We start from the raw sequence: 26,540 nt of genomic DNA, 5'->3' as shown, positions 1-26,540 counted from the left end.
TTTGACAATGATTGCCAATAGACTTTAGGTGAAAAAACAATTTAGGATCATAATTATAATGATTTCTGAAGAACACAACCCATTGATCTCACATATCTCCCTAATGACTCTCCTGGCTTCATAAAGCATTGCATCATAATCTACCTTTACAGCAGCTCCTGGTCACTATTATTTCAAAGACCCTTTGCTTTTGCGTAACAGCTCTTCTTCCTTTGCCAGTTGCCTTAATAGGGTGCTGTTTAGTGGATGAGCAACTAACAGATTCTAGCATTTTTGTGCATAATCTACAAAATTATATACCTTCCTTCATGTAGTAACAGATCAGCTGAAGCGTTGAACACCAGTCAGTTTCCATGATACTCTGATTCAGGTTTCATCAAATCACTTTTTGTCATCTCGTTGCTTCACAATCTCCTTCCAAAATCTTCCAAAACTTTTCCACTGATGTACCAAAACCTTCTTTAATCTTCCCTCAGAACCTTCTACAGCTTAAGTGAATGATATTTGACCTTAAATATCTTAAGCAACTAAAGTTCAACATTTGGGCAATTGGACCAATCATTTTAAGAGATGATTTAGCTAGAAAAGACATGTTCACAAATTAAGACTTTTTCTACACTGGTTACAAGACCAGGAACAACAAATTCCTTTTGGTTATCTTTTATTGAGCTAGAGAAATGTACCAGAAAGTGTATCTATCCCATTAACTTTTATCTAAAAACTTTAATGAATCCCTTTGTCTTTTGTTGAACTAAATAGATATGTCTTGAACAACTCAGCCATAGGTTTACTTTGTCTACATGTTCACTCATACAAAATTAAATTATCAAGCACAAGACAAAACTCTTTTCTTTTAGCAATTTTGCCTGTTTATCAATTTTGATAGTACAATTTCAGTATTGTCTGCATAATGATATTGATATTAATTTAATTTATATGAAATAATTAACTCTCCAACATATAATTTGAGTTTCTTCTCCAAATTCAAACTGTGAAATGGTATAGGCTCTGAATTATCACAGGCATCTTACAAGCACTTCATTTTCTGTAGCCTGCAACCGTAACTAATATTAAAACACGTATATATAACAAAAATATAACTGCAACAAAAATTATTTGCTGTTCTTCCACCTGTTCTGCCTCACCAATAATAAAGCAAGGGCTTCTTTAAATGTATTTTTTTTAGATTGCGACTGCAATTCAGAAATATGTACTCCCAGGCCTTTAACAATATACATTTTAGTGTAACTCCCAGGATTTTCACTCTTTCTTTTCTCTGCTAGGGAAGTGTCTGCCTTCACCTTACACCTCCTTTCAAAACAACAGATGAGATCAGGAACTTACATGCTTACATTCTTCAGAACAGTGTTTTACTGTGAACAATTGGCTCAGATTACAACATCCTTACTGGAGTGGCATTGTTGGCAATGATAGTCTGAGAAATTGAGTGGAAAATGTAACAACCAGAGCTTGGCAGACATAAGTGTGCACCATAACTACACTGCAGCAGTGTTAAATCATCACAATGCTATAATATGTATACAGGATACAGAAATATGTGTTTTGCTATTAATTTAAGGTTGTAGGAAATGGCGGTAGTGAAAATTTATTTTATGCACTGCATAGTCTGCTGATACATTTATTTTTGTCCCAAGAGATTGGAATTGAGACATTGAACGTAAAACACTCAGTCGGTGATTGGTTAAAGAGATAGATTTTTTTTGTTAATTGACCTTTGACATTTAGCGCAAATCTCCATTTGCTGACTCAAACCAGTACTTTAGTATTGATCTGTGTGTGGAGTATGTCGCCACATATATATGAAAATATATAACATCTCTGAAATTAAAAGTAGTTGAAAAATAAATTAAATGCATTACATATTCACAAATGATTTGGATTTCATTAACAATATTTTTCAAAGCAAAAATTGCATTCGGCTTTTTTGATTTATTTCTAAACACAATTTCAGTTAAAGTATGTTTTCGTAAATTTTAGAAGGAAAACCATTGCATTCTAGGCAGTTTTCAGGCTGGCTTACTTCCTGGAACAGATGAGAACCATCTGCTCTGAAACTCAAGTGTCGGGGATGCCAGAAATATTTGTTGAAGGGAGAGGAAACTATTTTTATTGATATTGTTCTTTGTTATGGATTATGTTTATTATGTATATCATACAGTGTACATGACACGTTGCAATAGTGATTATTATTGCATGGTTTTAATAACATATGATCCTTGAGGCTGATAGTGGCAGTTGTGCTAATAAGGTATATTGTTGCACTTGTCCACTGTCTCTGCTTATTAGGATTTGCATGCCTTTGCACAGGAGTTTTATGATTTTGAAGCCTGGACCAAGCACCAAAGTCGTAGACCTAGTCAAACCAAAGGTTTGCTTTTCTTCCCCAGAAGCTTTGGATCATCACAAATCCTTCATTTATTTTGTTCCATTCAAAATATTTCAGTAATCTAAGTAATGAAGTAAAGTCATCTCTATCAAAAATGTAAGGAATACTGGAAATATACAGCAGCTCCATCAGCATTTAAAAAGAGAAAAGATAGTTTATTGTTTCAGTGCAGACCTTATTCTTAGCTGAGAGGCCAGAAGTTGGGCCAGAGGGTAGTGAATTATCTCCCACCCCTGTAACCCACGCTGGGGGTTTCTGCCAAAGTTGGGGAGCACAGAAATAGGAGAAACCCCTGAACAATTTCATCCATCCCCCCCCCCCCCCCCCCCGCTGAAGAAATTCACCCCCTCCCCCCTCAAGCAGGGCTTCTTGACCACTTTAACTGCATTAGCAGTGTGTGCTGGGTAATTCCCGGCCATGACTTAGCAAAGAGGCCGAGTCTGGCTCAACTGACGATGACGTGGGCAAAAGTACCGTGACGCCATTTGATTGACGGTTTTCTCCACCAATCACCAGAAAACGATCAGTAATTATGTCACGGTCGGCGGTCGGGGGCCAATGGGCGGTGCGGAGGGGGGCGGGAGGGAGTTTCCAATCGGGTTTGGTTGTCGGTGGTGATTTTTTTTTTGTCTGGTGGGTTTTTTTTTTCCGCTTGAAGCGCGTTTTTTTTTATTTTAAAATTAAGATTTTGAGTGAGGCCTGAAGCGGACCGGACTGGACCGGTGGAGCCGCTCCTGGTTCAATAATTAAACACAATTCAATGACAATGAGGGTGAAAGTGGTGGCGGCCGACGCCGAGTTTCAGCCCGAATTGACCAACGCCGGCTGCAGGTTAACGGTGGTGAAGTTTACGATGAAAGGGTGAGTTAACCGCCCGGGGTGGGGGAAAAGAAATGGGCTGTGCTTCCTGCTTGAGGCCCAGGCTTTGCGGCCTAGCTGCGGGCGAACACGGTGTGTTGGGTCTTCTAATCAGTACACGGGTTCTCAATCGACATCTCTGGTGGTCGCCGCCGCCGCCGCCTCGTTGAATTCGTGGCTTCTGATTCTGAAAGAATGGCTCGAGTTTGTACTGGACAGGGAATTTAATGCTGCTGGTTATAACCCTTTAAGGAGAGACGGAGGGTTTGGAGGAGGGAGGGGGGGGGGGGGTAGCAGAATTAGTAAAGGATCCTATCTCAGTGGATGTTCGAGGGGGTGGGTAAGACCAAATCCACATGGATAGTTAAGAAATGAGGAAGGAAATGGGACAAAAGGAAATGGTGTATATTATAGGGCACCAAACAGTGGCGATAAGGTAGAGGAAAGATCTATAGTTCAGAGAGGTATGCAAGATCAGGGCAATGATATTGAGTGATTTTTAAAAAATTATCCTGAGGATGCACTGGAATAAAGATTAATGCATGTGATCAAAGCAGGGAGTGCTTTTCGATCTGCTTCCTGGAACGGTTAGTTTCAAATCCAACAAGGAGGGGAGCATTGCTTGATTCAATTCTGGGAAATGAAGAGGAGCAAATAACTGAAGAGAGTAGAACAATTGGTAAATAGTGATCAGATCACATCATAGTTATGTTCAGTGTAAGAATAGAAAAGGACAGTGAAATGCCAAAAATAAGTGTGTTAGACTGGAAAAAGGCAAAGTTTAGCAAGATAAATGGCCCAAATTAATTGGGCAGAAAAGTTAGCAAACAAGGCAATAAATAAGCAATGAGAAATCTTCAAAAAAAAAATGGACAGACTACAAAAACAACAGCTTTCATTTATGAAGTGTCTTTAACGTAGTGAAACATTCTAAGGCGCTTCACAGGAATGTTAGCGGATAAAATTTGACACTGAGTCACATAAGGAGATAGCAGGACAGGTGACCAAAAGCTTGGTCGGAGGTAGGTTTTAAGGAGCTTCCTCAAGGAGGAGAGGTAGAGATCCGGAGAGGTTTAGGAAGGGAATTCCATGGCTTAGGCCCTAGGCAGCTGAAGGCGTAGCAGCCAATGATTTAGCTATTAAAATTGGGGATGCGCAGGAGGCCAGAATTGGAGGAGCGCAGAGATCTCGGAGAGATGGAGGAGGATACAGAGTTAGGATGGGGCGAGGCCATGAATAGATTTGAAAACAAGGATGAGAATTTAAAAAATGTAGGCGTTCCCGGACCGGGAGCTAATGTAGGGCAGCGAGCAATGGGGTGATGGGTGAATGGGACTTGGTGCGAGTTAGGATAAGGGTAGCAGAATTTTGGATGAGCTCAAGTTTATTGAGGGTGGAAGATATGCCTATATGCTGAAAACGGGGTTTGTCAAATTGTAGATTTCTATGGATATATAATTACTAAACTGAGAAATTACAAGGAAGGCATATGATAAATTTAGGGCTAACAATAATAAATAAAATCATGAGGAATATAGAAAATATAGTTGAGAGGTGAAAAGAAAGAACTTGCATTTATATAGCACCTTTCATGACCTCAGGATGTCCCAAAGCACTTTGTAGCCAATGAAGTACTTTTTGAAGTGTAATCACTGTTGTAATGTTGGAAACTCGACAGCCAATTTGTGCACAACAAGGTCCCACAAACACAAATGAGATAAATAAATGGATAATCTGTCTTTGGTGATGTTGCTTGAGGGATAAATGTTGGCCGGGACATCAGGAGAGTTCCTATGCTCTTCAATATAGTGTCATGGGACCTTTTATGTCCACCTGACAAGGCAGACGGGGCCTCGGCTTAACGTCGCGTCCGAAAGACGGCACCTCCAATAGTTCAACACTCACTCGGTACTGCACTGACGTGTCAGCCTAGATTTTGTGCTCAAGGTTCTGGAACGAGACTTGAACCCACAGCCTGGTCCCACTGAGCACCGATTAAAAGGGCTAAAAGGGCATATGAAAAAAGACTAGCAAATAATATAAGGAAATATGGCTTTTACAAGTTAAAAAGAATTTTAAAAAACGGATGGAGAGGGTAAGGTCACTCAGGAATGAAGGTATAATTGGAGATATTAAATATTTTGAATAGTTTTTACAAATGATGGTGGAAGTGAGAATGTAGGTGTACTGGAGGAAGATATGGAACAATTGTTAAGAGATAACTAGAAAAGGAATGGGTTCTAAAAAAAATTAGCAGAACTCAGTAGATAAGGTCCTAATGCATGCATCTGAGATTGTTGAAAGAAGATGGTGGAGGCTTTTGCCGCAATTTATCAGTTGTCCTTAAATATGCAAATCATGCTTTGGGGCTGGAGAGTAGCCGATGCAGCACCCTTGGCAGAAAAGAGACAGAAGGATAAACCAGGTAACTATAGACTAATATTAGTTGTGGGAAAACTCTCTCAACTGGAATTTGAATTAGTAAGCATATAGAAATATGTGGGTGAATCAAGGACAGCCCGAGTGGACAGTGAGCTATAAATGAATATAAATAATTTTCATTTGAGAAAAACGTTTTTTTTATTCGTTCGTGGGATGTGGGCGTGGCTGGCAAGGCAATTATTGCCCATCCCTAATTGCCCTTGAGAAGGTGATGGTGAGCCACTTTCTTGACAACTGAGTGGCTTGCTAGGCCATCTCAGAGGGCGATTAAGAATCAACCACATTGCTGTGGGTCTGGAGTCACATATAGGCCAGACTGGGTAAGGATGGCAGGTTTCCTTCCCTAAAGGACATTAATGAACCAGATGGGTTTTTACGACAATCGTAGTTTCATGGCCACTATTACTGATACTAGTTTTTTTTTATTCCAGATTTTATTTAATTAATTGAATTTAAATTCCCCAGCTGCTGTGGTGGGATTTGAACTCATGACTCCAAATTATTAGTCCAGGCCTCTGGGTTACTAGTCCAGTAACATAACCACGTTGCTACCGTACCCAATTCTGTCATTAAAAGTGAACATGATTCAGATCTTTAAAAGCACAAGAGGTATGGGATACTATGGATTAAGAGACTGAAAGCGTGTATTTTGTCCAGCATTCGTCCTGATGCGTGGATGTAATATATTAAAATAATTGTTCTTTCACGCAAGTTATTTTTCACCCCAGTGAGCAATTATGAATCACTGATCAAAAATGTGCTTATCTCTAAGGATGGCTGAGTAATAATCTAGTTTATGATTTTTTTTAAAAGATGTGGACCTTGTGTGAGAATAGCTCCGGCTTTCAGTGCAATGAGTTCCAAGTACCCACATGCTGTCTTTCTGGAAGTTGATGTGCATCAATGTCAGGTGAGTGGATTGAAAATCCCCATAATTAGTTCATGAATTAAAAATAAAAGTTTACCATCTGGAGTAATCCAGGTGTTTTTTGCCTTGTACCCTAATTGTTTCAACTAACATGCCTCCTATGCTGCCTCTTTCTTGCATCATCACTATGTTGAAATAAAGATTCAACAGACTAAAATTTTTCCCAGGACCTCAGCTGCAACATCTAACCTCCCTCCCTCTACTCTCCCTTCTATGATCTTTGAAATCCAAACTTGGAGTCACCTAATTACTAATTCCTAATATCCCTGCACATCTCCTACTGTTTTCAGTCTTTATATCATATACAATGTCCCTTCATCTAAGTTTTGTAATAAGAGGGGAAAATATCATCTAAGAAAACCACCTCAGTTACTTAGTTCTGTTATATGTATTTGAGATGTTTTTGTTTTCTCTTAACTTACATATCATATGATCTCACTACATTGCATCAATAAATTTAGGCTAATGAAGTCTCCCAATTTAATATGTGCTAGAATAAAAACAGAAAACGCTGGAAATACCCAGCAGGTCAGGCAGCATCTGTGGAAAGAGAAACAGTTAACTGTTTCAGGTCGATGGCGATGTTAACTCTGTTTCTCTTTCCACAGATGCTGCCTGACCCGCTGTGTATTTCCAGCATTTTCTGTTTTTATTTCAGATTTCTAGCATCCACAGTATTTTGCTTTTTGTTTTAATATGTGCTGGTACGGACTAAGCATTGTGCTGCTTTTAGTATAAGCTTGTGTAAACTGGTCAGTTTTTTGAGCTGGTTGTTTTCAGACAGCTCCAAAGGCCATTACAAAACTCATGGCGCAACTTCTATTGGGTGTGTTGGTGTGCATCAAATTTATGATGTGTAATTTCTACAAATGCCACTCTATAGCCTGTCAAAGGAAATGTATGAGAGCCGATTTGTGACTGTTCAAATTTTCTCATTCTTCCTCTGGTAAATTTCTTAGCTTTCACTTAGATCCTCACCACAGCCTGAGGGTGGTAACTCAATTTTAGCACTATTTATTTAAGGTAAAAACCTACCTCTTTGGCACTTTGGGCCACTTCTTAGAAGTTTAAAAATCATTACTCTTTCTTATTGGCAAAACTAAGTTACTTGTAGCAGAAGTTTGTGTAATTATGTTGGGTATTAGCCAGAGTGATAGAGGGAAAAAATCCTCCTTTATCCTCACTGCTTTCATGTTGACCATCTTTATATATGGAATCCCTTAGCAAACATTGGCATTCTTTAGTACTGCGATTAAAATATTGTATTGCTAGGTAAAGCCTGTTAGCAAAAGATTAGTTGAACGTGCGAATGCTCAGGTGTGTAATGATAGCCACATAATTGTATTGACTAAACAAACTATGTACCAAACTTTGCGTGACTAAACAAATAGTTATAGGATTTGGATATTGAACCACTGAATTTCAGACCATACAACAATTTTCTGTATTCCTTTTAAACAGTCAAAAATTGAATTATTGATTTCTTTTATTTTTTTAAAATGTTTATCATCAACTATATTCCATCAGTTTAAAATGTTTATCATCAACTATATTCAATCAGCTCAGAACAAAATTGTGTATAATTTAACACTAAATTGGAGTGGCCAGTTTGAGAAATACTAATGCAATAGGGTGTGCTTTTTGAGGCTGGAGTAAAAGCAAGCTTTCTTCAACGTAGGAGGAGTGTCAGCTTACGCCCTAGTTGGTCTGGAAGTGCTTAATGTGGACATGCAGTGCTAAAAGCATAAAATATTCCATTCCCACCGCTGACATTCCTCATATTAATGGTCAAATACCTATCGTTAATGATAGTTGCCTGTGACGTCCCTTTTCTTTAAAAGCGTAATGACCTTTTGAGAAGTTAGCAAAAATTTACATTGAATCAGGTTCAGTATACCTGTGAGTGCATTTTAATGGTAACTTCCACTTACATTGTATGCTTGGGGAGTTTCTTGTGTAAACTTTTGAAATGCAGCAACAATTTGTATTGGTATAACACCTTTTGCACATCATTGCAAGGTGCTTTACAGGAGAGTGGTAGACACCAAACAGTACATGGGAGACTAATTATGTGACCAACGGTGCAATCAAAGATAAGTTTTGACGAGGCTTTTGAAGGTGTGGAAGAGAGGCAGTAAAGCAGCGATTTCTAGAATGCTGGGGTGTTGTAGTTGAAGACAGCCTTAAATATTGGAAGAAAGGGAGTAGAGAACATATAGTAGAGGGTGTGTGCTGAACACTGGGCTGGAGAAAGCGGTGGAATAACTTGTAAGATGAGGATTTTGAATTCAGTGCACTGGGAGTCAGTGCCCCTAGTGGTCTGTAAAAATGGGGATGATGAATGTGTGTGAATTTGTATAGGGAAAGGATACGGGCTATGGAATTTTGAATGACATGGGGTAAGGGTATGGTGATTCTTGGAGAAATCAAGCTTTGGGTGCTTTCAGCAATGGTAGCGATGAGATGGAGACGCAGGTGACTGTATTCTGGAGGGTGCATAATCCAGTTCCAGGATTTGAAACTCAGCTGAGGATCGAACAGGAATGTTGTGCACCTTCAAAAAAAAACTTAAAGAAATTTCAAGTGGAATATGTTTATAATTTAAGAACCACTTTGACTATATTAAAAGTTCTCTTCTCTCTCCCTCAACTTTTCTCTCTTCTTCCTCCTCCCTCCCTCTCCCATCAACATTGCCCAGTATCTTTATCCTATAGTCTGAAAGTCAGAATTAATTTTGTTTTATAAGACATTTTTTATTAAAAATTGTTAATAAAAAATTATTACCGTTTCAGCAAACAGCAGCAGCCAATAACATCACAGCAACGCCATCGTTTTTGTTTTTCCGAAATAAAGTGAGAATTGACCACCTTCATGGAGCAGATGCCAATGGGTTAGAAGAGAAAATTAAACAACATCTGGAAAATGATCCTGGAATTGAAGACATGGACATTCCCAGGGGATATGTACGTAAAACTTGCAGTGTTGTGAAAATTGTTTTAAAAAAAATTATGGAGAGAGAAATATCACTTCCTTGTCACTAGGCCATTCCCTGTTCCACTAATTTATCCCATCTTGATTTTAATTCAAGGGAATTTTTATTCTGCTATTATCTTTAGGACTGCTCTTTGGACCCCCTTCTGCTCTGTAAAAAGGCCTGGGACCTGTGCAATAGCTATTTCCTCCCTCAGTTTTGTGAAAGTTCTCCAAGTTTCCAGTGTTGTTTTTATTTGAGTTGCAGAACCATGCCCTGCAGGTTTAGGAGATATGAGTAGTTTTTAGCTCGAAGTGCGGAGTTATACCCTTACCTACATCATCTGATTGTTTCCAAGTTGATTCCTCCCACGGTGACTGCTTCTTTCCCCAACTCCAGGAACATTAGTCTTTTTAAATAATCTGGCAATATTTCCTGTTTTGGACACAAAATGCATTGTTTTCAAAAGTCCCTATTAGGTCTATAAATTAATAAATATCTGGTGGGGGGGGGTTGCTGGGTGCTTGTTGCACTAATATCTCCAGGAGTTTTTTTAAAAAGCAGGAACCCAGACTCTAACCCAAAAATGCATTATAATTAGAGTTGGAGATGCAACTTTCTGCTCCCTGTGTTGTGCCTAAGATATACCTGGACTAAAAAACACTACCTAGTGTGAATGACAAAACAAAGACCTCACATTAAGACAGAATGTATTCGATAGCTTGCAAAAGATAGAAGCATCCTTATGCCCTACCAATCTTAGTGTTATGAGACTTTCCCACAGCCATGTCCTAGTTTTCCAGATGAGTGACTAAATAAAATCTATTTAAACAAAGCAACATAGACAGACTGGTGAAATGGGCAGACGTATGGCGGATGAAATTTAATGCAGAGAAGTGTGAAGTGATGCACTTTGGAAGTAAAAGTGAGAAGCAATATAAATTAAATGGTACAATGTAAAGGGCTTGCAGCAACAGAGAGACCTAAGGGTTTACATACACAAATCTTTGAAGGTGGCAAGACAAGTTGATACGGCTGTTAAAAAAGCATACAGGATCCTTGGCTTTATAAATAGAGGCATAGAGTGTAAAAGCAATGCAGTTATGGTAAACCTTTATAAATCACTGGTTAGGCCTCAGCTAGAGTATTGTCTAATTCTGAGCGCCACACTTTAGGAAGGGTGTCGAGGGCTTGCGAGAGGGTAGAGAAGAGATTTACTAGAATGGTGCCAGGGATGAGGGACTTCAGTCATGTGGAGAGACTGGAGAAGCTGGAATTCTTCAGAGAAGGTTACAGGGAGATTTAATAGCAGTGTTCATAAATATATGGGGTTTTGATAGAGTAGATAGGGAGAAACTGTTTCCACTGGCAGGAGGGTCAGTAACCAGAAGACACTGATTTAAGATAATTGGCAAAAAAATCCACGGGGGAGGTTAGGAGATTTTTTTTTGCGCGGTGAGTTGTTACGATCTTGAATGCACTACCTGAAAGTGGGGTGGAAGTAGATTCAGTAGTTACTTTCAAAAGGGAATTGGACATATACTGGAAAAGGAAAAATTTGCAGGGCTATGGGGAAAGAGCAGGTGAGTGGGACTAATTGGATGGCTCTTTTAAAGAGCTGAGCGGAATGGCTTCCTTTTGTGCTGTATGATTCTATGATTCTACTCTATGATTCTATGCTCATGCCAGAGAGCCCTGATTTGAAGGCTGTTAAGCAGGCAAGAGCACGATAGTCCATTTTAGTTTCAGATAAATGAGAATTGCACCTCCCCAGTTGCTACATTTGTTTTCGCTTATCAGACTTGACAATTGAATTAAGGAAATTATTAAGGGAAGTATACAGTGGTGTCCCTTGGGTCGGAATTAGGGCTGCTGCCATTGCAGTGCCGGCCTAGATTGTGTGCTCAAGAATCTGGAGTGGGACTTGAGCCCATGACCACCTGACTCAGTTGTGAGAATGCTATCACCTGAGCCAAGGCTGACGCCTCAAGGTAATTTCACATCTCTTGATCAATGTGTGTCAAGGTACTATAGAAACTAACCATTCTGAAAAAAAAATGTAAATTTGAGGGTGAACCAGGAGAAATTCTTAAAACTCCCATCTCCATTTTTGGCATATAGCCAAAAGCTAGTTAGCACATTGATATTCTGTTATAATTTATATTAAAATAGCACATTAACTTAATTGGGTTTGAAATGGTGTTATTGCTTAGCAATATATGGCCACAGTTAGCTTTTAACAGCCTATGGGAAAGAGCTTAAAGCTACACAGGAATGATGAACTGCCCTGATGACCTAATGAGTAAAGGATTGATTGCTGATTAGAAGGTTCCAGACAAAAAATCATTTGGAGTGCTACTGCCTCTGGGTAGGGAAGGAAAAAGGTCATGGTTCCCATTCCTAGTTCTATCCAGTGACCCCTGCCTGAAAGTGAGTGATTAGGCTTGACTGTGATGTATTTTACAGTTCACCAACTTGCTGATACTCGCTGTCTAGGCTCACACGTGAGGCACAGCCACTGGATGGATATACTGGGGGGCAGCTTGCGCCCTTGGAAATGTACATTTAATAAGGAAGGGAGAACATTTGAAGAAGAAAGCAAAAATAGTGCATTAATTTATTTTAAAAATTGGGAGCTTCAAGTCATGATTGGAGTGGTTAGAATTTGTGCAAATGCTATAAAGTGCAGAATTTACAAAATATGCTATAGACCTCCAGTGGCATAAAATTGATAATGTGCTAAATTTTCTTAAGTGCACCGTTGGATATTTTTGAAACTAGATGAGTTTATTTGGATTCCTCATTTCAGAATAAAGAAATGTACTTCAAGCCCAGTGCCTGGAATGAATACATACATGTCTGGTCAAATCTCTAAGATATCTTGTTTTTATTTTAAAAGGGTACATCAATAATGTATTAAAAATCTTGCATCTGGACACACTATTTGTCTAAAATTTTACCATTGTTGCATTTTTGTCACATTTTAGTCAACTTTTCCCATCAAACTGGAGACTGAGCTACATCTACATGTTCCACTCACTCTCTAACCTCGCTTCACCTGAAGAATACTTTTGGTCTTGACTCCGGTGTGCAATACCACAGGAGGTCAACTAGTGGTATTTACTTAGTTAAATTAAGCTGGTTTATTCCTTTTTTTGTTTTTCAGATGGATTTGATGCCATTTATAAGTAAGTCTGGGTGTGAATGTCTTAATGAAAGTGATGAATATGGATTTGACAATTGTCTACAAAAAGACCCAACATATTTGGAATCAGATTGTGATGAACAGGTAAGGGTTAGAATAAAATCTATGATTAGAATAGAATAAAAAGTTAACTTAAATAAGGATTCTATAAGATTGTACTTTCTGCAGTGATTTAAAATGCATCATTTTGCTTAACTCAAATAAAGTTAATCTTTTTCGCTCTCCACTTCCGATCCATCATGGAGAAAATAACTTGCATGCAAACTTATATTCCTTTCAGTGAAATGGTAATTGATTTCACTGCTATGAAAGATTGTACACTGGATTACTACATGTCAAAGGTTTATAGCAGTAAACATGGTGCCTAAATTCACAATGTTGGTTTTTTTTGAGTTGACACTAAAACAAAGATTACTGAGGAAATAGTGCTTTTCAGAAAAATGTTGTTATATTATGTGAACTAAGGTTGGAGAAGTTTTTGATCTTGGTAAGTCCTTGGTATCACCCTTACCAGTAGACAAAGTAAACTGCTTAGTGAGCTAAATTTGCCAAATCCAGTTGAGCTCAGATCTCCAGAGATCATGCTGAGGTCACACTTCACTATAGCTGTAGTCATCGTGACATGAAACAGCCATCCTGTGCAGCGGAGAGCAACAGGCTGATCCTTAGTATCAGAGGAAAGTCACGGGGAATGATTTGGTGAGCCAAGGCTCCTCAGCATTAAGACATCTGAGGAAATATTTTGTAGCGACGTGTAAAATATTTAATGGAAAAAGTAAACCAAAACAGTACTTTGATATATCAGGACATGAGGTGACATTGACCACTTCTTCCAAATTAAACTATATTGTGAAAGACAAATTTAGGATAGATGTTAGGAAGTATTTCTTTGTACAGGGACTGGATAATACCTGCGTGATGGGGTGGTATTTTGGCAGGATGACATATCAAAGGGTATGGGAAAATGGGATTATAGTGGAAAGCTTTGATGTGGAGCTAGCACCTGCACAGCACAAATGGCTGCCTCCTGTGCTGCAGTTTCTGATTTTATGAAATAGACTAAAGGCCTTCTTAATCTAAAGTGACCTTGTAAGCAAGATGCACTCCATATTTTCCCAACTTTACCAAATACAGTGTATCTCAATCAGACAGAATATTAAGTGGAGTACATGTGAAGATGCAGACCAAAGAATCACTCTGTATTTCTTTTCAAATATAGTGAAGGCTAATTCCTGTGTCCACAGAAAACAATGTGCAAATCTTGTGAACTAGGCTGATGGCCACAAGCAGATTGATGATGCTGCCTAACAGGAAAGTAATAGTCAGCACCCTGTAATAGTTAATGTTGAAATAATTAAGAAAAATCTACATCATGGAAAGATTTTTTTTTTGCAATGCAATGTTTTCAAATTTGTTAAGCTCTGTCAAATCTAATTTTATGAGAAAATTGGACTTGAGTAGTTAGCGCTGGTGTGAAACTAGCAGTGGCAAATGCACAGTGGACAGATGGCTTGCTGTGCTTGTTTCCATGATTAAATGCTAGATTCTGAGTAAATTACAAATTAAGGGCGGCAACCAATTTCTGGAGCTTTAACGTAAACTGAGACTCTAGTTCCTGAATTTGTACAATTGTGGGGCAGAATTTTTTTTTGGAAAAACTCAGTCCCTGGTATGGACTCAATTGTCTTGCACTCTGGTAAATCTTTGTAAAGTGGAAAACACTGATTAATTTTCCCATTTAATCCATCAATTATTAAACAAAAGCCTATAAAGTCAAATCAATAAGTAAACACTAAATGAGTTAATTTGGAAGTTAATTGCTGTTTAGACTGGAGATCAGAACCCTAGCATTGTTTGTGGGAAGCTTAAGTTAAGAGTCCAAAACTAGGGGCCATAAATATAAGATAGTCGCTAATAAATCCAATAAGGAATTTAGGAGAAACTTTACTCAGAGGGTGGTGAGAATGTGGATCTCGCTACCACATGGAGTGGTTGAGGCAAATAGCATAGATGCATTTAAGGGGGAGCTAGATAAGTACACGAGGGAGAAAGGAACAGAAGGATATGTTGACAGGGTGGGAGGAGGCTCAGGTGGAGCAATGACACCGGCATGGACCTGTTGGGCCAAATGGCGTGTTTCTGTGCTATAAATTCTGTGTAATTAACTAATGTTGATATTTAATAGATTCATTTTTTTTGTTTTGAACAGCTTCTTGTGACAATAGCATTTAATCAGCCGGTCAAGCTTTATTCAATGAGGCTTCAAGCCCCTGAAAATGGTGAGTCTTGTAATTCAGATTTTTCAAAATAATTTTTGTTTTGCACTTTATTTTTCCCACCAATTGATTTGCCTTTGCTGTAATGATTGCTTATACGAGGAGTGGATCTAAACTTCTTCTCCTCGAACTTTACTCAACAACATTGCTATTTTTTTTCCCCCCACTGTGCTTTCTTGACTCCAGATCTGTTTGTTTTTTTTGGTTTTCATATGTCTATTGTTCTATGTATATGCAAGTTGTCTATTTTGGAGAGTTTTCTGTCACCTTACAAGAAAGAATGCACTGAGAGGCAGTGGTCATTCCTAATTTCACACCAATCTATTCCAAATTGCTCAAAGAAATATGGATCACATTGCTGAATTTTTCAGTACTCTGTGCTTGAAAGCTATTCAATAATTTTACTTGTTTATTGCATGTTTATTTTTTAACATGATTTTTCATTTTCTGTAGTTGAACTCTGTCATTGGAATTTCGGTCAGATTGCTGAGGTGCAGATTGCTTCATCTTGATGGCACTATCACGTTTTTGTGTTTTGGGGGTGGGGGAAACTCAAGAGAATGGCATAGGAATGAAAATGCGCACGTGTACTGAACAAATTTTTCCACATCTTGCCATTCCCCAACATGATGAGCAGGAAACTTGCTGACATAACAGACCAAGTCCTCCTTTTCCCATATACACATTTCCCCCTACCAACATGATAGAAACATAGAAAATTTATGGCACAGAAGGCGGCCATTCAGCCCATCGTGTCCGTGCTGGTCAAAGTAGAGCTGTCCAGCCTAATCCCACTTTCCTGCACTTGGTCCATAGACTTGTAGGTTATGGCACTTTAAGTGCATATCCAAGTACTTTTTAAATGTGATGAGGGTTTCTGCCACTACCACCCTTTCAGGTAGTGAGTTCCAGACCCCTACCAGCCTCTGGGTGAAAAAAAAATTTCCTCAGCTCCCCTCTAATCCTTCTACCAATTACTTGAAAACTATGCCCCCTGGTTATTGACCTCTCAAGAGAAATAGGTCCTTCCTGTCCACTCTATCTAGGCCCCTCATAATTTTATACTCCTCAATTAAATCAACCCTCAGCCTCCTCTTCCAAAGAAAACAACCCCAGCCTGTCCAATGTTTCCTCATAGTTAAAATTCTCCAGTACTGCCAACATTCTCGTAAATCTCCTCTGCTCTAGAGAGGGTACAATCACGTCACTGTAATGTGACCAGAACTGTATGCAGTACTCAAGCTGTGGCCGAACTAGTGTTTTATACGGTTCTAACATAACCTCCCTGCTCTTATATTCTGTGCCTCGGCGAATAAAGGACAGTATCCCGTATGCCTTCTTAACTACCTTATCTACGTGTCCTGCTACCTTCAGGGATCTGTGGACATGTACTCCAAGGTCCCTCTCTTCCTCTACACCTCTAAGTATGCTCCCATTTATTGTGTATTCCCTTGCCTTTGACCTCCCCAAATGCGTTGCCTCACACTGCTCCGGATATTATGAAGTTGATAAGGGAAAACGTATTGAGTGTGAACCTACTTCATCATTTTATGGTGCGCCTGGTTGACTTTATATATGTCATATATATAAAAAGTGGTCCTGAATTTCAGTGCTACAAAAGTGACTGCCCTCCATTATGTTCATTACCTTCCCTCAGTCATAAGTTCAGAAATGCGGATGTTCGCTGATAGGAACATAGGAACAGGAGTAGGTCATTCAGCTCCTCGTGCCTGCTCCGCCATTTGATAAGATCATGGCTGATCTGTGATCTAACTCCATATACCTGCCTTTGGCCCATATCCCTTAATACCTTAGATAGCTTTTTGGCAACCAATCTCAGATTTAAATTTAGCAATTGGGCTAGTATTAATTGCCATTTGCAGAAGAGAGTTCCAAACTTCTACCACCCTTTGTGTGTAGAAATGTTTTCTAATCTCGCTCCTGAAAGGTCTGGCTCTAATTTTTAGACTGTGCCCCCTACTCCTAAAATCCCCAACCAGCGGAAATAGTTTCTCTCTATCCACTCTATCCGTTCCCCTTAATATCTTATAAACTTCGATCAGATCACCCCTTAACCTTCTAAACTCGAGAGAATACAACCCCAATTTGTGTAATCTCTCCTCGTAACTTAACCCTTGAAGTCCGGGTATCATTCTAGTAAACCTACGCTGCACTCCCTCCAAGACCAATATGTTCTTCCGAAGGTGCAGTGCCCAGAACTGCTCTCAGTACTCCAGGTGCGGTCTAACCAGGGTTTTGTATAGCTGCAGCATAACTTCTGACCCCTTGTACTCTAGTCCTCTAGATATAAAGGCCAACATTCAATTTGCCTTCTTGATTATTTTCTGCACCTGTTCATGACACTTCAATGATCTATGTACCTGAACCCCTCAGTCCCTTTGGACATCCACTGTTTTTAACTTTACCATTTAGAAAGTACCCTGTTCTATCCTTTTTTGATCCAAAGTGGATGACCTCGCATTTGTCTACATTGAATTCCATTTGCCACAGTTTTGCCCATTCACCTAATCTATCAATATCGCTTTGTAATTTTATGTTTTCATCTACACTGCTTACAATGCCACCAATCTTTGTGTCATCGGCAAACTTAGATATGAGACTTTCTATGCCTTCATCTAAGTCGTTAATAAATATTGTGAATAATTGAGGCACAGTGTTCATTACATGAACATAATGGAGGGCAGTCACTTACATACCACTGTAGTGCAACATGCAAGGGCATGTGGATTTGGTTTAAAATACGGTGTGTTTAATTTTTTTTGTATTTGGTATCTAATTTGGAACTTCAGTATGTCTAGTCTTTAAAATATAATTTTAAAAAAATTTATATTGAAAATGTAAATTTGATTTTGTAGTGAAGTACTTTGTATTGTGCAGTATTCCCCTTTTAATTTAGGTGAGGGAAGATGGGTAACAAATTTGTTGAGTGGGTATGATTAATACTGAACTGTTTGGTGAGAGAGGTGCAGTACTTAGTAACATAGCGAAGTATGAGACCAGAAAATAGTGTTAGTCTTAAAAACTAATACCTTTCAAGAGATGAAACTAACCAGACCCACCATCTTCAGCTGCTTCAGCAATGACCTTCCCTCCCGATTAAGATCAGAAATGGGGATGTTTGCTGATGATTGCACAGTGTTCAGTCCCATTCACAACCCCTCAAATATGAAGCAGTCCATGCCCGCATGCAGCTTGGGCTGATAGGAGGCAAGTAACATTCGCACCAGGCATAGACCATCTCCAACAAGAGAGAGTCTAACCACCGCCCCTTGACATTCAACGGCATGACCATCGCCGAATCCCCCACCATCAACATCCTCGGGGTCACTATTGACCAGAAACTTAACTGGACCAGCCACATAAATACAGTGGCTACAAGAGCAGGTCAGAGGCTGGGTATTCTGCGGTGAGTGACTCACCTCCTGACCCCCCAAAGCCTTTCCACCATCTACAAGGCATAAGTCAGGAGTGTGATGGAATACTCTCCACTTGCCTGGATGAATGCAGCTCCAACAACACTCCAGAAGCTCGACACCATCCAGGACAAAGCAGCCGGCTTGATTGGCACCCCATCTACCACCCTAAACATTCACTCCCTTCACCACCGGCGCACCGTGGCTGCAGTGTGTACCATTCACAGGATGCACTACAGCAACTCGCCAAGGCTTCTTCGACAGCACCTCCCATACCCACGACCTCTACCACCAGAAGGACAAGGGCAGCAGGCACATGGGAACACCACCACCTGTACGTTCCCCTCCCAAGTCACACACCATCCCAACTTGGAAATATATCGCCGTTCCTTCATCGTCGCTGGGTCAAAATCCTGGAACTCCCTAACAGCACTGTGGTAGAACCTTCACCACACTGACTGCAGCGGTTGAAGAACGCAGCTCACCACCACCTTCTCAAGGGCAATTAGGGATGGGCAATAAATGGTGGCCTTGCCAGCGACGCCCACATCCCATGAACGAATATAAAAAAAAAATTAATGGATCAGATTAATGCTCAGAAGCCCTACCACATCCAGTCAATAATAGTGGTGGATAATCAGGCAACTAGGAGGAAGAGGAAGCTCCATGACGTTTTCATCCGCCCAGTATGTGAGTGCCAAAGCTGAAGTGTTTGCAAATGTCTTCAGCCAAAAGTACCAAGTGGAAGATTGCACTTGGTTCTTTCTCAAGACCCCCACTGTAATAATAGATGTCACTGTCCGTCCAATTCAGTTCACTCCAGATGACGTTGAGGAGGCTGAGCATACTGGATACAGTGAAAGCTGTTGGTCCTCGCAACATCCCAGCTGCAGTGCTGAAGACCTGTGCACCAGAACTAGTGCCCCCCACCCCCTCAGCTAGGCTACTCCAGTGCAGCTATGACACTGGAATCTACTTGACAATGTGGAAAATTGGTATGTTGTGTCCTCAAAAAGCAGGACAAATCCAACCCAGATAATAACTATCAGTTTCCACTCCATCTTCAGCAAAGTGATGGAAGAAGTCATTAATAACTCCATCAATCAACACCTGACAGATGTTGCGAGGACCAACAGTTTTCATAAAAGTGGAATGTAAAAGCTTCTACAAGTATGTAAAAAGAAAAAAGATTAGTGAAGATAAACGTAGGTGCCTTAGTCAGAAACGGGAGAATTTATAATGGGGAACAAGGAAATGGCAGAGCAATTAAACAAATACTTTGGTTCTACCTTCATGGAAGAGGGCGCAAATAATTTCCCAGAAATAGTAGGGAACCGAGGGTCTAGTGAGAAGGAGAAATTAAACTAAATTAGTATTAGTAAAAAAAAATAGCACTGGAGAAATTAATGAAACTGAAAGTCGATAAATCGCCAGGGCCTGAAAATCTGCATCCCAGAGTACTAAAAGAGGTAGCCATGGAAATAGTAGATGCATTAGTTGTCATCTTCCAAAATTCTATAGATTATGGAACAGTTCCTGCAGATTGGAGGCTGGCAAATGTAACCCCACTATTTAAAAAAGGAGGGAGCAAATAGGGAACGACAGACCAGTTAGCCTAACATCAGTAGTCGGGAAAATGCTAGAGTCTATTGTAAAGGATGTGATAACAGGACACTTAGAAAATATCAACGGGATTAGACAAAGTCAACATGGATTTATGAAAGGGACGTCATGTTTGACAAACCTACTGGAGTTTTTTGAGGATGTAACTGGTAGAATAGATAAAGGAGAACCAGTGGTTGTGGTGTATTTGGATTTTCAGAAGGCCTTTGATAAAGTCCCACATAAGAGATTAATGTGCAAAATTAAAGCACATGGGATTGGGGGTAATATACTGGCATGGATTGAAAATTGGTTAACAGACAGGAAACAGAGAGTAGGAATAAATGGGTCTTTTTCAGGGTGGCAGGCAGTGACTAATGGGGTATTGCAGGGATCAGTGCTTGGACCCCAGCTATTCACAATTTATATCAATGAGGGAACCAAATGTAATATTTCCAAGTTTGCTGACAACACAAAACTAGGTGGGATTGTGAGTTGTGAGGAGGATGCAAAGTGTTTTCAAGGCGATTTAGACAAGTTGTGAGTGGGCAAATACATGGCAGATGCAGTGTAACACGGATAAATGTGAACTTATTCACTTCGGAAGGAAAAACAGAAAGCTGGAGTATTATTTAAATGGTGATAGATTGGGGAATGTTGATGTACAAAGGGACCTGGGTGTCCTTGTACACTAGTCACTGAAAGCAAACATGCAGGTGCGGTAGACAGTTAGGAAGGCAAATGGTATGTTGGCCTTCATTGCAAGAGGATTTGAGTACAGGAGCAAGGATGTTTTACTGCAGTTATACAGGGCCTTGGTGAGACCACACCTGGAGTATTGTGTGCAGTTTTGTTCTCCTTGCCTAAGAGAGGATATACTTGCCATAAAGGGAGTGCAGCGAAGATTCACCAGACTGATTCCTGGGATGGCAGGACTGTCGTATGAGGAGAGATTGGGTCAACTCGGCCTGTATTCACTCGAGTTTAGAAGAATGAGAGGGGATCTCATTGAAAGATATAAAATTCTGACAGGGCTAGACGGACTGGATGCAGGAAGGATGTTTCCCCTGGCTTGGGTGGGGGAGGGGGGTGTCCAGAACGAGGGGTCACAGTCTCAGGATACGAGGTAGGATTGAGATGATGAGAAATTTCTTCACTCAACGGGTGGTGAACCTGTTGAATTCTCTACCACAGAAAACTGTGGAGGCCAAGTCACTAAATATATTTAACAAGGAGATAGATAGATTTCTCGACACAGAAGGCATCAAGGGGTATGGGGAGAAAGCAGGAATATGGTATTGAGATAGAGGATCAGCCATGATCATATTGAATGGCGGAGCAGGCTCGAAGGGCCAAACAGCCTACTCCTGCCCCAATTTTCTCGGTTTCTATAACCTCACTTGATACTCTGTTCAGATTCCACCCGAACCACTGCTCCAGACCTAGTCACAGCCTTGTTCCAGACATGGATGCAAGCACTCAATGTATAAGGAAAGGTGAGAGTAGCTGTCCTTGACATCAAGGTAGGATTGGATTGCTGCAATGCTTGTAATGGTGAGGATGCTATCACTTCGTTGAAGATTGAGAGGAAACTGACAGTGGTTATTAGCTGAAGATGAGATGCACTGTATCAAGCTAATCTATGAACTGAGAGCTTTGTACATCTTCTCAAAGCTGCCACATAGCTCGTTCTCCTGAGGCTATCGTAAGATTTATACTCCTTGCTGGCAGCGGCGACAGAAGCACACTTCAAATAGTATGCGAAGAGTGGTGATTCAGACGCAGCAAAAGCACTGTCAGTCATTGAATTATGCTCGCCTGAAGAGATGGAATGAACCAGTGGAGGATCTTGATTTCATTTGTTCCACTGCAAAGCTTGGGATGTACGATAAAGCCACTCAACTTCAGCACTATCATCACTGTATACTGTAGAAGAAATAAACAAGTCCCTCGTGGCTACTCAAAGTGGGGAAACTGCTGGTAAAGACAGCATTTTCCCAAATTTCTCAAGAATTTGGGGCTAAAGGGACGAGCATGGTTGGCAGATCTATTCACTGCCATACACTCAAGGGAAAGAGTCCAAAATGCTGTTGTGTGGTGATAGTCACTGCCTTCTCAAACATGGGAAATCATCAAATGATACCGCCCGCTATGGCCAATAGCACTCCTCCCCACAACTTGCAAGATAATGAGACGGTTTTACTGACCTGTCTCATCCCGATCTTTTAAGTTACTGTTCCAAAGGAATGGGTCGCTTTCAGACTGTGATGAAGTTGTTGTGACCAGGCTATTGCTCAAGATGTCGAGGGTCATCAAATGCTGTACCACAATGTTGAGCAAACATAGATACCACATCCCTTTGAATGAGCAGATCATTAGAGCATGCACCCTGAATGATGGTTTACGTCAAGGATCTGTGCTGGCTCCTTTCACTATTCAACATCTGTATGTGATTTTATCTGACACAATCTCATGTAAATACATTTATGCTTACATAACCCCTGCAACACAAGGTAAGGACCTACCCTTCATAGGCGAGCCCCTCTCTATCAACCTGAAGTTAATGGAGGCGTACTTTCAATACTGGCAGCTTTGTTCCAGCCTGCAAAACTGTGATAACAGCTTTTCACCTAAACAGCAAAGTTGCCAAGGAACCATTTAATGTCACCTTTTGTAGCCAACGAGTTCGAAATGAGCTCTATTCAAGATACTTGGGCGCAAACTTGGACTTTTAAACCTCATCTGGAAAAGATTCGCAAGGCGGTTTTCAGTCAGAAGTGACTGACAATGAAGTCTTTAGCTTTGCATTATTTTGAACATAGATTTTCTAGAGGCTGAGCAGCCAAATGTGTACTTCTGCACTATTTTAATTGAGGGCTCTACAACTGTATTTGATAAGTCCAAGAATCATTGCTTATTTTTATTATACTGATGCAGATTAGATAACCTTGTGCTGTGGATTTCACTTTACTACCATTGCTTGCCTTTAAGAGAAATGGGCATGAAAGGATTTTCATCCTTCATGTTGACTACTTGTGCCCTGTTTTGAATAAATACAGCACTTGCTTGCTCCACTCTTGACAAAGACTTGGTTCAGGTATTTAGGATGGCAACTTTCATTGGTGACGACTAGTCGACTAACCCATAATTTCATTAATATAGCATTTTAATAATTCTTATATTCACAGGCCGAGGTCCTAAGTTTGTAAAAATATTCACCAATCTGCCACGCTCTTTTGATTTTGATGATGCTGAAAGAAGTGAACCAACCCAAACCCTGGACTTAACACCAGATGACATCAAAGAAGATGGAGTTGTGCCACTGCGCTATGTCAAATTTCAGAATATTAATAGTGTAACAGTGAGTGTTGATAATTTGATTTTGAAAGTACATTTGATATTGCTCAAATTATTGGCACTGGGTTAATTTTACTTCAAGTATTGGAGGCATAATCTGAATAAATGATCGTGCAATGACTAGTAACTGCACAATGACTTTTTAAAAACACACATTTTCATTGGAAATGCTTCAGATTATTGTGAAATGATGCCCTTAAACATACAATATTTTTTGATATACTCCATTTTATCTCTAGATTATAAAAAGTGATTCTTGGTAGTTGTTTCGGAAAAAATTCAGCCTTGGGTTTCCTGGATTGCCATGACTACATCTCTTTCCTCTGTTTTCCTTTTGGAGTAGGGGGTTTGGATGGAGCTAAACGAAATTGCAAATCAAGCTATTGCTGGTTTTCCAGCAGGTCTTGAATAAGTCAGCACAGGGTGCTCGTGCAAAATGAATAAGAAATTGTTTCAGGGAATCACAGTAGTTAAAGTAAGAAGTACAATATAAGTGTGGCTAGGCTTTGCAAAATGTGAACTTGTTTGTGTGCTTTAGTTAAATCACCTTCCATTTACTTTGGTTTTCAGCTTTTTATCAAATCTAACCAAGGTGATGAGGACACCACAAGAATTAACTATCTTGCATTTATTGGAACCCCTGTGCAAACCACAAACATGTTGGACTTCAGACGGGTAAGTTGTACCAGTAAATAATTGAATTTTGATGATTTGAGAGGCGGCTGATAGGTGTAGCAGGATGCATTTGCCGATCTCTGTGACCAGTTACTCATCCCAGCTGTTTGAGCTGATGAGCAGCAGTCAGGTGAGGCACCCGAGGCTACTCCTTGCATATTTCCCAACTTGTGGCTGTAGAACATTTAACCATAATCTTAGGAGAAGAAAGGCAGCAATTCAAAGCCAATGGGGTTTAAAAGCTGTCCCTAACAAATCTTTGGAATATTTTGAGGTAACAGAATTGATGGATGGTAGTTATATGGAACTGTATTTCTTGGTGAGTGGCTAATGTGAAAGTAAAGAATAGTGATAAATGCTAACTCTGTCTGCTAGTGTCCACGGCCTTGAATATTTTAGGGTCAGTCCTGTTCGTCAAATCTTACTAGAGGGATCGGGAAACCATTCAAATTAACTAGTATTTATTAGAATCTTTGTGCAAGTCATAAACATGAATGGGTAAATTTAGGCAATACATAATTGAATGCTGCTATTTCACTATTTATAAATCATTCTGATGAAGTTATTTAAACAGCATGTTGAATGTTCAGAATTTGCTACGTTGATGGCAACATTGCTGGGTTACTCTTGTGCAACTTACAGTATCTGGGTTGATTGGCAGAGAGTGCTGTGGCTACAGAAGGTGCATGGCCATGAGAGATCAGAAATAGAGAAAAGTGAAGAAAAAAATAGTGTAACATGCTCTCAAAAAAAATAGTGGGTGACAAAAGCAATGAGAAATAAATCTTTGGATTTTTACAAAAGATCTGTCATGATAGCTGGTTTTGAGCCACACAGACCAGGACGTCACAGATTTGATCATTAATCTATTGTGAGTTGGTTACCTTTTAGCTGCATTAGCAGTGAAGTATTATAATTGGCTTTTAACTCTGGGTTGAGAATGGGAGTGGAAGAAATTAGATGAAATTCTTCATGCTATCAAAAGACCCTTCTTGGAGATGTATAGGAACAGGAGCCGGCCATTTAGCCCCTCGAGCCTGTTCCGCCATTGGCTGATTTGTGACCTAACCCCATATCCTTTAAGATTTTTGTTAACCAAAGATATTATCAATCTCAGATTTTAAAATTAACAATTGAGCTAGCATCAACTGCAGTTTGTGGAAGAGAGTTCTAAATATGGGTATGGGTGTGGATGTGGATGTTGGCTAAGAAATATAAGAAAAATTATCAGTTTCCCCCATTTGTGACTATATTATTTGACCTAAAATCATTATCTTATTAAACTGCAGCACATCAGTTTTTGTAAAGCTATAAATTAATGTTTAAAGCATTAAATGGTAGACTTTATCATAAAATAAGTGCTCTCTTTTTTAATATTCCTAGATTGCTGGAAAGAAAGGAGAAAGCCACTAACTGAATGAAGGAAAGACTGGGAATGCTGACTGTGCATTGATAGGACCACACTCAGCCAATTCTGGATTCTTGCAATATCATCAATACCATGACTCTTGACTTGGTTCACTAAAATCTCTTGCTTCCAGACTTGCAAGCAAATCATTGTTCAGTTCAAATATTTTGTGGATTATTTTTGATTGTCATGAACTGGTTTAATTATTTTCTGGAAAATGAGAATTTGTCATTCTGGAAGTCACCTTGGAATGCACCTGAAAGCTGAGGAAGTTAGAGTTGTGCACTTAGCCTTGCTGTAACTAGCCAACCTAAATGTGGTGGTACTTTTCAGATCTTCACGTCACATGGATTCCAATGGTAAGCTGGTAGCTGTTTCCTCTAAATTTAAAAAATATTAAAATGGCTGCATTTGCTGTCTGTCAACTCCAATGCTAATAGTGTTGAATAATTAAAATAATGTTTACCTAATGTTGCCAACTGATTGTGATTTTTTAAAAATTAACTGCAGGCATATTAAAGATGCACTTGGATATTAATTTATTTTCTTGGTAAATTACACTACTTGTATACAACTATTTACATTCCTTTTTACGCTGGGTCTAGTTCAAACTCTACCTGGGTAACCTCATCAAGCTCCTTCTGTATTTTTCTCTGATCTTTGATTATGGGGGATGTTCAATGCAGAGTGCCTATGTGCCTTTGTAGTTCCTTTAGAAAGTTGCTAGAGCCACTCTTAAATTAAAAATGTTTCATTTGATAGAAGTGACTTCTTTTCATTGGACAATATTCTAAAAATGCACTTCAAATCCATTGAGCCTTAAAAGAAGGATGGGAGAAAAGAGGGAAAGGAGCAACTTTTGAGAGAGAAAGAAAACTGATTTAATAGAATAAGATATTTTCTTCATAACTCCAAGTCCAGAGGTAGAAAGCAGAATCTGGAGTGAATTGGAAAGCTTTGTTCCCATGGAAGGGTCA

At 39.6% G+C, this 26,540-nt stretch overlaps 1 protein-coding gene across 1 annotated transcript; it reads left to right on the top strand.

Moving 5' to 3' along the window:
• Nucleotides 1-3,004: 3,004 nt before the first annotated feature.
• On the top strand, nucleotides 3,005-26,327 carry txnl1 (thioredoxin-like 1). The gene is made up of 8 exons (XM_067983802.1): nucleotides 3,005-3,268; nucleotides 6,521-6,617; nucleotides 9,428-9,598; nucleotides 12,773-12,895; nucleotides 15,021-15,090; nucleotides 23,312-23,484; nucleotides 24,051-24,155; nucleotides 25,539-26,327. The coding sequence occupies exons 1-8, from the start codon at nucleotides 3,168-3,170 to the stop codon at nucleotides 25,566-25,568; spliced, it is 870 nt and encodes a 289-aa protein (XP_067839903.1). The 5' UTR covers nucleotides 3,005-3,167; the 3' UTR covers nucleotides 25,569-26,327.
• Nucleotides 26,328-26,540: the final 213 nt, after the last annotated feature.

This window comes from Heptranchias perlo, chromosome 1, assembly GCF_035084215.1.
Source record: "Heptranchias perlo isolate sHepPer1 chromosome 1, sHepPer1.hap1, whole genome shotgun sequence".
Classification (NCBI taxonomy): domain Eukaryota; kingdom Metazoa; phylum Chordata; class Chondrichthyes; order Hexanchiformes; family Hexanchidae; genus Heptranchias; species Heptranchias perlo.
The sequence above is the reverse complement of the archived record's forward strand: the minus strand, read 5'-3'. Positions and strand labels throughout refer to the sequence as shown.